Below are 11,596 nucleotides of genomic sequence, written 5' to 3' on the forward strand. Positions count from 1 at the left end.
TTTTTTTTAATTTTGAAATACACCAAACGTAGCTTACGTTTTGGGTTTTTCTTTTTTTTTATTTCGGTTTAATACTAAACGCAAGTTGCATTTTACTAAGTTAGAAAAAGAAAAAATTTTTGAAGCCCACAAAACGCAACCTGCGTTTTGTTAGTGTCAGAAATTTTTTCTTGGAAGCCCCAAAATGCAGGTTGCGTTTTCCACATAAAATAATATTTAAATCCACAAGTTTGCCTATAAATATGAAGTCCGGTAATGTTCATCTTCATCTTCACTTCTCCTCTTGTTCTTTCTTGCATAAAGTCCTTAGTGGGGGTTTTTTTGGCAGATAACTATGTCAAAAAAATATAGTTAAGGCTGAAGTTATGGAAGGTGTTGCAAACTTGCGAGTATATTATAATGGTGAGGTTATAACAAACACACATGAAGGAGTGACTTTTGTTTGTGAATGTCCGTTGTCATTTGCCATTCCATGTACCATGAGTTTTGTCGAGTTGCAAAATGGTCTTTGTAATAACATTCAAAGCCACATTTTGAAAAGGGTGAGCAATCTTTTATACAGAAGTCCAGTGCAAGTATTTGGTGGGTTAATACAGTTTCAAATAATGCCCATCACTGACGATGCCAGTATGTAGCAAATGTTGTATATTTATCAACAAACCCGATCTCACGTGCTGATTATAGAGCTGTACGTTGAGTTTGAACAGCAGTCGGGGATGAGTATGGTCGGCGACGAGATCAATATTAATGAGCTCGGGGATATAGATTGGGAAGAAGATAATAATGACAGTGAAGACGAATTCGAAGCTAACTATGAAGTTGATGATGAAAACGATGACGGAGACTTGGCAGGCAATCCGGCGGTGCAAGATGAAGCAAATGCGATTGTAAGCCAGCACCCGTTTAGTGTTCTGTCTTTTATGCGGACTCTAGATCTCGAAGCCATGCATGCTCCGAAATTTCCTGAGTATGCGAATACAGATATGTCATAATTATTAATTGAAGTTTTCTCTAGTGCTTATTTTATTTGTCTTGTCTGATTGATGGCGGTGCGCATGTTGTAGGTGAAGGCAACATTGCGGCGGAAGATGGCGAGTTTAGTGTCTGGAATTTGGTTCGAGAGAGTCGGTGATATCTGCAATCAAAATCTACACCATCTCTAGAGGAGTTGATTACACTGCGTATGAGTCTGAGCCGTAGACATTCTATGCGAAATGCAAGGGGTATGGTGCAGGGTGCGACTGGCTTATCCGAGCTAGCTTGATTCGAAAAAAAGCTTGTTGGAAGATCAGGAGATACAATGGCAAGCACACGTGCACCATGGGCACGATTTCACAAGATCATGCCAAGTCGGCGCCTTCTTCGAATACAAGGATGGGGTGTATTTGTCCGGAGGCGCAGTCTGTGTCCGTAAGTTATACGGACGACCCTGAGGCAAACCGGCATCCAGCCCACTGCCAACGTCAGGACCACCAAAATCTGTCATGCTCGCACCACCAGTGTCATACAAATCGGAGCCACTCATCACCGGAGCACTCGATCCACCAAGATCATACCAGTGCTGCAAGTCGTATCCCAAGTCTCCCTCTTCCTGCTGCGGGTACTCGTTCAAATCAAACAATTGGCCGCGTGGTGGTGCTGAAGGACCGGGCGGATCTACATGACCCGTCGACTCATCAAAGTCGAAGTCACTGGCATGACCTGAAGTGGCGCGACGACCACCGGAATGCTGGGATGTAGCAGGCCCTTCCTGCGGTGGCGGTGGGGATAGAAAATTTGTATCTCTTAGGACCTGAGAGAAGCTGATGGTGTTAGATCCACCCAACGGACTGAAGTGACCCTCAGCTGGAATTACCAGATGTGGTATGTAGGGCTCAGGTGCTTGAGGCGGTAGTGGTTCTGGTATATATGCTGCCTGTTGCTGGGCATATGCCGGATCCTGAAACTGCTGGGCATATGCCGGCATCTGAACCTAATGCTCATATGCCGAGACCTGATAGTGGTGCTCATATGCCGAGACCTAGATAACAATTAATTACAATTAATAGTAATTACTGATAACAATTTATAACCCTAAAAGTTGATAATAATCATAATACTAGGAATTAATAACAATACCTGAAACTGCTGCTCATGAGGCGGGATTTGCTGCTGGGGGCCAGCTGGCTCTTCCTGTTGCTTATGTGGTTCATCAGCGCCAACCTCTTCGCCTGCAACTCTATCTGACAGTCGCAGGTGCATCCCATACTGCTGTGTGTACCACTTGTAGGACACTGGGAGAGGATGAAAGTCAATAATCTACTCGCCTAGCTGCAATGTGTTATAGCGGTCAATTGTCCATCTGTTAACCATTGAATGTAAATCTGTCCCCAGTCATGGTTTTGTGCTCCTGTCAACCGCTTGCAGTGATCACGACCAAGGTCGAACACAGGGCCTGGTGGAAGCTGCTGCATCCCGAACTGTCATCTGACCCAGTCTGTCGGGTGTCATTCTATGCACTCGAATGACACTAGAGGCGACTGGGTGGAGCACAGAACCAAATGGGGAGCGAGGACATCTGGAATCCCCACTCCCATATATGGTCGCCATATAAACTGCACAATAGTTACCAAGAGGCCGATTAGAAAAACTATTCTTCTGAATAAAAACTTTGGACATTAATGGTACAACTTACGTCGTCAACTCCCATGTCGTCGAGTCCTCGCCTAAAATGCGCAGTAGACCGCCGTATATATCTTGTATGTCGGCGCCAATGACTCCACCTAATGAAAACAGAATAACAATATTAATAAGAAGAACAAAATAATAATAATAACAACAACAACAACAACAACAACAACAACAACAACAACAACAACAACAACAACGATAACGATAAAAGCCGATACCGTCGCGCTAGTGGAATACCAACATCACCGAGTTGATCGCGGGGTATAGGTGCCAGGAACGGCATACGCTCCCACGCCCAAACAAAAAGTAGTATCAGTGGGTCATCCATTTTCTTGCAGTTGTATCGTGATGCACAACACAATGATCTGTATAGGTGTGCCAGACTTCCTGCCCTCCAATTATACCCTGAAATCCGGTGAAAATTCTGAAGTAGCGGTAGAAACTTCGAGTTTAGTGAAACGGTCGACTTATCCAGAAACACAATTGTTCCGAGCACGCAGAAAATGTGCGCCCGGACGTACCGCTCGAGGGACTCCTGAGTATCACAAGGCTCGCTGTCTCTGCACCGCCGGACCCAAGCAATATGTAACTTCCCGAACACGTGATCGTCCGGACCGGGCTCCCGACCAAAACACGCAATGCAGTTCTCCACCAAAAACTCGTGGTTGCTATCTGATCTACCCGTAACGGCCTCCCCATTAATCGGGAGACCAAGAATATAACTCACATCTTCCAGCGTCACCGTCACTTTACCGACCGGAAGATGAAATGTGTGAGAATCCGGCCTCCAGCGTTCCACCAAAGCACTCAGTAGTGCAGAATGACCTCTCATTTCGCCTACTCGCGAAACGTGCTGAAACTCAGTCAATGCCAATGTCGCTGCAGCTACCTTGTTAAAGGTATCTGGCGGATCCAGTTTTCTGGGCAACAAATTTCTGATAGCCTGCAAAAAGAAAAATGATAATTATTAAATTTTAAATAATATCGGTTAATAATTTGTTCAAAAAATAATTAGCAACAACAACTAAACAGTATTATTATTATTATCTTAAAACCAATGTTCTGAAAACCGGACCGGACAGGCCGGTTCGACCAGTTTAACCGCGAACCGGCGCTGCAAGCGGTCTGGTCCTTATCTGAAAACTGCGGAGAGAAGAACCGCTCAAGAACCGGCGAACCGGTCAAAAACCGGCCAGTTAGACCGAACCAGTGACCGGCCGGTTACGCAGCTTACACTAAACGACGCCGTTTTACGTTTAAAAAAAAAAAAAACACCCCCCCTTTCTTCCCCCGAGCCCCGACCCCATTCATTCATCAATCATCATCTGAATCATCTCCAATGGAGAAGAAGAACCTTAGCGGCGCTGCCTGAAGCCCTGAACCATAGCCCCCTGTCGCCATCCCTCGCCCCCGTGGTGTCGCCATCCTCAGCTCCAGCAACCCTCCAATCTCCATCATCGCCTGGTTCCTGCCCAGTAGCCCTCAATTTCGATCGTCTTCATCTTCTCAAGTCTCAACACCAGCACACAGTAGCCTCTCATCGGCGGTCCTCAACAGTCAACACCGGTAGCCCTCCATCGACCCCAGGTGAGTGACTCGTCCTCTGCTCATTTCTTTTTGTCCTTCGCCTCTGCTCATGTTCTTCCATCGATGTGAACTGTTCAATTTCTGTGCACTTAGACCTCGGTTTAATTTTCTGTGAACTGAACTGAACTTAGACCTCTGCTCATGTTCTCTTTCTCTTTGTCCTCAATGTGAACTGAACTTAGACCTTGGCTTAATTTTCTGATTTCAATTTCTGATTTCAATTCCTGTGAACTTGCTCTTTGTGAAATGTGCATTTTCTGTGAACTGAACTGAGCTGTGCATTTTCTGCTCTATTCTGTGAACTGAACTGTGCACTTTCTGCTCTATTTTGTGAACTGAACTGAACTGTGCATTTTCTGCTCTATTTTGTAAACTGAACTGTGCATTTTCTGCTCTATTTTGCAGCTTAATTCCTCTTTGTTGCACAATTTCTATTTGTTGGTCAATTTATGTTTGGTCCTCGGCTCAATTTCTGTTTGCTGTTGAGCATAAAAAATAAAAAATCTGAATGTTAAGCTGGCTGGTCTTCTATTTTCAGCTCAACTTCATTTGTGAACTGTTCAATTTCGGTGAACTTGCTCTGTGCATTTTCTGATTTCAATTTCTGATTTCAATTCCTGTGAACTTGCTCTTTGTGAACTGTGCATTTTCTGTGAACTTCGTTCCTCTGCTCAATTTCTATTTGACTGTTTGTTGGTTAGCAATTAGCATAAGAAATTAATAATCTGAAAAGTAAGTGGTTGTGTTTGTTCATTGTGTTGTGTTGTATTGTGTTGTGTTGTTTAATTTCATACATGTTTTATTAATTTCAGTTATGGAAGATAGTATTAATCAAGAAGCAACTGCTGATAACAATGCTTCTGTGTATAATAATATGCCTGCCGATACTCCTATTCCGAATGATGCTGCTAATCCTAATTCCCGTAGTGATAACGATAGTCATTCACAAGGTTCTTCTAACCTTAGGGGAAAAACAGATTTAGCTTGGAAATATGTTTCTCTACAACACGTGAATGGAAAACCACAATATCAATGTTTATTTTGTCTACAAGTTTTCAATGGAGGTGGAATTCACAGGATGAAGAAACATCTAGCAAAGATTACTGGAGACGTGAAAAAATATCCTAAAGTTCCATATGATGTGGAAAAACAGATGGAAAGTTTGTTGAAAGATATTCAGGCCAGCAAAAAGAAAAGAAAAGTAAGTTTTGGTGAAGAGGGTGGTGATTAGGTAGAGGATGCAATTGATGAGGCAATAGCTCAAGAAGAACAGGAACAGCAGCGTACCTCGAGTCAGCAAGGAGTTGGAGGCGATCCAAAGAAAAAAGCCAAAGTCATTCCTCCTATGTTTGCACCAAGAACAACTCCAGGAGCTCAACCAAGTATTAAAAGTGTTATGCAAAACAAAGAGGCGATACACGAGGTTGATAAACGATTTGCTCGGTGGCTTTTGGATTGTAAAATTCCATTTAATGCTGTGATGTCGCCATATTTCCAAGATATGTTAGATGGTGTTGCTGGTATTGGACCTGGTTACAAGGGGCCTTCTTATGATAAGTTAAGGGTTCATTTGTTGGCTGATCTTGAAAGAGAAAGTCAAATGCTAGTTGATAGTTATAGGAGTGCATGGAAGGAAACTGGATGTACCCTCATGGCTGATGGTTAGACAGATCAAAGACAAAGAACGTTAATCAATTTCTTGGTGTATTGTTCTAAAGGTTTGTGCTTTCTGAAATCAGTAGATGCTTCCAGTATCGTAAAAAATGCTTCACACTTGTGTACTTTGTTTTCTGAGGTGATTGAATGGATTGGCCCAAATAATATTGTGCATGTTGTGACTGACAATGCAGCCAATTATGTTGCTGCTGGTAGGCTTATCAATAGAAAATATGATAATATCTATTGGTCACCATGTGCTGCTCATTGCCTTAATCTTATTTTAAAAGATATAAGCAGCATGGCGCATATTTCTAACCTTGCAACTCGTGCTTCAAAGATCACAGTATTTGTGTACAATCATACGGTTTTCTTATCTTGGCTAAGAGAAAGACCTAAGTGGAGAGAAATTGTACGTCCTGGTGCAACCCGGTTTGCAACTGTGTTTATTACATTGAAGAGCATCTTTGACCGTAAAAAGGAGTTGCAACAATTGGTTGTAGATTCAATTTCACTGATCACAAATTAGGAAGGAGTGCTACTGGTAGAGCTGTGAGTGCTATTATTCTGGATGCAAAATTTTGGGACGATTGCTTTACTGTATGTAAACTTGTGAGCCCTCTGATTTACTTGCTGAGGGTTGTTGATGCTGATGACCCCCCATCTTTGGGATATGTTTATGAAGGAATGCTAAGGGCAGAAGATGCAATTAAGGAGATGTTTAGGCAATCCAAGACTGCATATCAGCCGTACACAGATATTATCAACTCAAGATGGGACAAGCATTTGAAGAAAGATCTTCATGCGGCAGCTTACTTCCTGAATCCTAAATTCTTTTTTAATGAAAATTATAAAGAAGCACCTGATGTTATGCGAGGTTTGCTTGATCTTGTTACCTTGTATTGCAAGTGTAACAATTTGGATTCAGTTCAGGCAATGAAAGAAATACATTTATATAGAGATCGGAAAGAAAGTTTTGATAGACAAGAAGTTATTCCAGCTGCATCTGAACTTAAGCCTGGTAAGAATATGGTTGAATATTTGTTTTAACTTGTTTTATACTCCTATGTTCTTAATTAATATCTTATAATATGTTATGATTTTATAATTGGTAGATGAATGGTGGAGGTTATTCGGAGGCTCTGCTCCATGTCTACAAAAGATAGTTGTTCGCATTCTTAGCCAAGCATCTGCTTCTTCTGGGTGTGAGAGAAATTGGAGCCTTTTTGACCAAAATTATTACACATTATTGTTATTAAAAATTATTAATAAATTATTCTCGTTAACAACAACAACAACAACAACAACAACAACAACAACAACACTGCCTATTAATAACAATAATAATGTAGGAAACAACCAATATTAAAAAAATTAAACTGTAATGAGAAATAAATAATAACATAATATTAGTTATAATAATATTAATAACCCCAATACTATTAATTACAACACAAATAAATAAATAAAATTCGAATAAATCTATATATTTATTGTTACATATTAAAAAAATTACATACAAATTGAGGATGATCCAAATACTCAATAATATGTTCTTTTAGTTTGGTATAGTCACGCACCATTTTTTTTCCTACACCGTGCCCTTCTTCTTCAACAAGCTCCTTCTCACAGTAAACTCTTCCTTCCTCACTCTCCCTCAACTATTTTTCACTTTACTTCAGTAACTAAGTTTTTACTTTGCTTCCTTCCATATGCGTTTTACGCTTATAACCACCAAGGTGAGACACCCGTAGAGTACACGTGGCGCGCATGCAGTTAGGGAGCCTGCAAAACGCAACCTGCGTTTGGCTCTACTCGTGTCGGCATGCAGGACACGTTTCGCTTGCTGGTTCTCCTCCCTCACCAATCGCAGCCTGCGTTTTGCAGGGCCTACAGTTTTTTTTATTCCAACACCTGCAAAACGTTACCTGCATTTTGTAGGTCTCTGATAAATACAAGTCCACAATTCGAGACAACACATCATGCATCCATATACACGATGATCACCAATCTTTTTTCTATAACCAAATTAATTTCTGCAAATAAATATGTTAATTCATAAATTGGCTCCGGAGCCAATTTATTTTTGAATCAAATATTAACAAATCTTTCAGTTAGGGGCGTGTAAAACCCGACCTAAATGCCAAGTATATATTGTCGGGTTTAGATTTATTAATTTTAAATTAATAGTTAAATTTGTCTCTAAAAGTTATTTTTTAAATTAGTTTTTAAATAATTTTTTTAGTTATATTAATTTTTAAAAGATAAAACGTAAGTTAAATTGGTCTTTCTATTAGTTAGATGATGACGTGTCATATTAAATGCCACGTGACATGATGACGTTGTAGGTTTATGATACATATCACAAAATGATTAGTTGACGTGTGAGATCCGTGACTCCTAGCACAACACGTATCACTTGACATATAAAAAAGTTATTTATAATCAGAATAGTCCCTGAAAATCCAAATGTAAGTTATTTTCATCTCTAAAATTTTAAAAATGAATCAAATTAGTCTTTATATTTGAAATATTTTTTAATAGTACTAATTTTAATATTATTTTTTAGACCTAAACTTTAAAAAACTATGTTGATTATAAATAACTTTTTTATATGCCAAGTGCTAGGTGTTACAAACTTAACACATCAACCAATCATCTTGTGACACGTGATATCAACCTACCACGTCATCATCTAACTAACAGAAAGACGAATTTGACTTACTTTTTATCTTTTAAATATTAATATGACTAAAATTTATTTAAAAACTACTTTAGAAAATGAGTCATCTTTCAGAAACAAATTTGACTATTAACAATTTAAAAGTTTAACAAGTCTCAAGCATTGCTGCTGTCAACAATATCAAACGAATCTGGGTAGATTGTGATTCTATCTTGTGTAAAACTCAAGTCATAATTGCAATTATCTTTAAGAGAATCCATCACCTTCGGGCCTTCCATCAGGGCAAGAAGTAATTCAAAGAATCGGCACTCAATAACATTAAAATACATTATCACTACAACAATTCAAGTCTATAACGGATCAGAACCCAGGGCAAAATACAGTGTATACATGAGAGAACGAATCAATTTAAGGTCCCAATAACAAGCTGGTCTTTGCAACTAAATTGTTGAAACTCATACTTAACACGCAAAGATTCATATTGACAGGGGAGAGCACACTATACGATGAGAACGGCGTGAACCTTCAATCTTTTTCATAAAGAACTCCCTATGCAATAACAATTGGATAACAAGCTTGATGGGATTGCATTATTCTCCATCTAGCAATCCCAGTGTATCATCTAGCACCTAATCTCGTATGATCCTGCTTTTGTAATATAACGAACCCACTCAACAGTATTGTAACCACTCTTCTCCCACACCTACAGTGAGTATATAAAATTAGATACCAGACCTAGTTATCAGCATTTGCATGCAAAAAAATGGTTAGGAAGTTAGGTTTCTGATACCTTCAGAAAACGAACTCGTAAACCAGATGCTGTGAACATTGGAACCTGCACCAAAATATATAGAATAAGTGTCACTCGAAAACTTGAAGGGGCACATTGAGATCAACATTTGTCAATTGTCAGGATCAAAAACATATTGAGGCCTATCCGAATATGCTTTACCAAAAAGAAAGGACAGACAATAAATCACCACTTGATCATCTGCTTTTAAATCAGCAGCATAGTTGGACAAGCAGTGGAAGGAAGGGAAATCTTTTATCAAATGTCTAATAGCGCAGTGTCTCTTACAAGATAAAAGGTTAAAAAACACATTCCCTCAACTCAGAATAGGCGACTTTACGCGTATCAGCTTCAACATAAAGTGTTAGGGTGGATCAAAATCACAGGAGGTGTCAAAGTGCCAAAAAGCAAAAGATAAAACCAAATAATAGTAAAACAACCATTGATGATTGACCTTAGGTTGAATGGGCTTCAGACCAAAAGTAATTTTAGTACCAATTCCTACAATCAACTACTTATTATTCCAAGTAACAATCTAAAGTATAGTAAGCATTTATTGCAACGTTGAAGCTTTCAACATCAACAATGTATGACTTTAGCAAGGATAGTAAGCTCATAGCACATTGGGAGTGAGTTGTAAGATGCCAGTAAGAATGTTCAGGCAATCAGGAACAGCGAACCCATCCATGAAATTAGTAAAAGTAACCAACAACACACCTGAAACTCCATCTGAATTGGTGGCCTAGTCCAAGATTTCTTTTCTGTCATTGTGGAAATAAGTTCAACTTCGGCACTCAAGGTTGCCTCAGTTTGCCCTGGAAACTTCCTAATCCTGTGCAGCAAGAGCAGCAATGGATATTAGAACAGCAAGTATAATATAAGGAAAAATGCTATATCACTGATGGAGAAGTTGGATGCAGAAAACGCTGGGTGTGGCATCACTAAGCAAAATCCACAATGGCTCTCGATCTTGAAACAAAACAACATACTCAATGATACCCCCAACAACAATACTTTTGCATATGCAATACAACAACAACAACAACAAAACCTTGTCCCACTAGGTGGGGTCGGCTACATGAATCAAACGCCGCCATTGAGTTCTGTCATGTATCAATAACAATTGGAATAAAGTGAGACACTTACTTCCAAACCAAAGAATCAATAGATGCATTGTATTTGGCACGGCCAGATGTTACTGTGAAACTTGTCTTTGCAGTTTGTTTTGGCACGGGAATTTTTACTACAACCCCAAGTGCAAACAACTTTTCAATAAAAGTACTCTTTACCTGAAAATATGAACCCAAGAAAGAAATTTCACAAAAAAAAAATGCTGGATGGCTGATCTTCAAAAGATAAGGTATTCAAATGTATACTTTCAAACCTTAACATTCACTTCCATCCTTGTTCGACCAAGTTCCTTGATGGTTGGCAGTACTTTAAAGGGAAGATTGACTCCCTCAGTGATACGATACCTACCCCGATAAAATTGTATTAGACATAACAAAGGGTGAATCTTCTGCCACATGGCCACATGAATTCACATAAAAGATGAGATAAACATGGATTCAAAGGAACCTTCAAACCCCCACCGCACCCACTGAACATAACATGAAGTGGCTTGTTTGCTGTTTATTTATGAAACTAGATGGCAAGAGATAGGATAAGACAAGAGCTTACTTCATTAGTTCAAATTCACCATCAGGTGGCACAAAACTAACAGTCTTCTCCGAGTTGAACCTTGTCAAATTTACACACTGGTGGAAGGTGACATCATCAAGCTCAATAGTTTTACCACTGCAAATATTACAAAAGAAAAATAATAAAACAAAAGGATAATTAGCCAATGCATTGTAACATATTAGAGCATATGAAAAGAGTGCTAAACGTGGAAAAACAAGAAAACATGAAAATCTGTGATATATTTATATTATCAATTCCAATGTAAAATAGGAGAAATACAGACATCTATTTTTTAGAAACAAAAAAATCAACTAGTTAAAACATGTATTTTAAAAAAAAAATTGAAGAGCCAACAAAAAAAAAAAGAGAAAACATGAAAATCTGTGATATATTTATATTATCAATTCCAATGTAAAATAGGAGAAATACAGACATCTATTTTTTAGAAACAAAAAAATCAACTAGTTAAAACATGTATTTTAAAAAAAAAATTGAAGAGCCAACAAAAAAAAAAAGAAAAAGAAACC

At 39.0% G+C, this 11,596-nt stretch overlaps 2 protein-coding genes and 1 long non-coding RNA gene across 3 annotated transcripts in view; 2 read left to right on the plus strand and 1 right to left on the minus strand.

Annotated features, from left to right (window-relative positions):
- On the plus strand, nucleotides 5,654–6,442 carry LOC107605127. The gene is made up of 2 exons (XM_021108839.1): nucleotides 5,654–5,918; nucleotides 5,976–6,442. Exons 1-2 carry the CDS (start codon nucleotides 5,654–5,656, stop codon nucleotides 6,440–6,442), a joined length of 732 nt encoding a protein of 243 aa, XP_020964498.1.
- Nucleotides 6,724–7,069, plus strand: LOC110270449. Its single transcript, XR_002359985.1, has 2 exons — nucleotides 6,724–6,934; nucleotides 7,029–7,069. It is a non-coding gene; the product is annotated as an uncharacterized LOC110270449 (long non-coding RNA).
- LOC107628461 (AP-2 complex subunit mu) overlaps nucleotides 8,887–11,596 on the minus strand; it is a 7,772-nt gene continuing 5,062 nt past the window's right edge. The window contains exons 8-13 of the mRNA XM_016331123.2: nucleotides 11,067–11,183; nucleotides 10,771–10,861; nucleotides 10,533–10,675; nucleotides 10,104–10,218; nucleotides 9,387–9,431; nucleotides 8,887–9,299 (exon numbers count right to left, since the gene is read on the minus strand). Coding sequence (XP_016186609.1) covers nucleotides 9,219–9,299; nucleotides 9,387–9,431; nucleotides 10,104–10,218; nucleotides 10,533–10,675; nucleotides 10,771–10,861; nucleotides 11,067–11,183 — 592 coding nt within the window. The 3' untranslated portion in view covers nucleotides 8,887–9,218. The remainder of the gene's footprint in view (nucleotides 9,300–9,386; nucleotides 9,432–10,103; nucleotides 10,219–10,532; nucleotides 10,676–10,770; nucleotides 10,862–11,066; nucleotides 11,184–11,596) is intronic.

The sequence above is a fragment of the Arachis ipaensis genome, chromosome B01, assembly GCF_000816755.2.
Source record: "Arachis ipaensis cultivar K30076 chromosome B01, Araip1.1, whole genome shotgun sequence".
Classification (NCBI taxonomy): domain Eukaryota; kingdom Viridiplantae; phylum Streptophyta; class Magnoliopsida; order Fabales; family Fabaceae; genus Arachis; species Arachis ipaensis.

Excerpts from the sequence above, each read along its gene's own strand:
- LOC107605127 (XM_021108839.1), top strand. The coding sequence starts at position 5,654 with ATGCAAAACAAAGAGGCGATACACGAGGTTGATAAACGATTTGCTCGG. Across the intron at positions 5,919-5,975 it reads ATGTACCCTCATGGCTGATG|GTTTGTGCTTTCTGAAATCA; the intron begins GTTAGACAGATC and ends ATTGTTCTAAAG.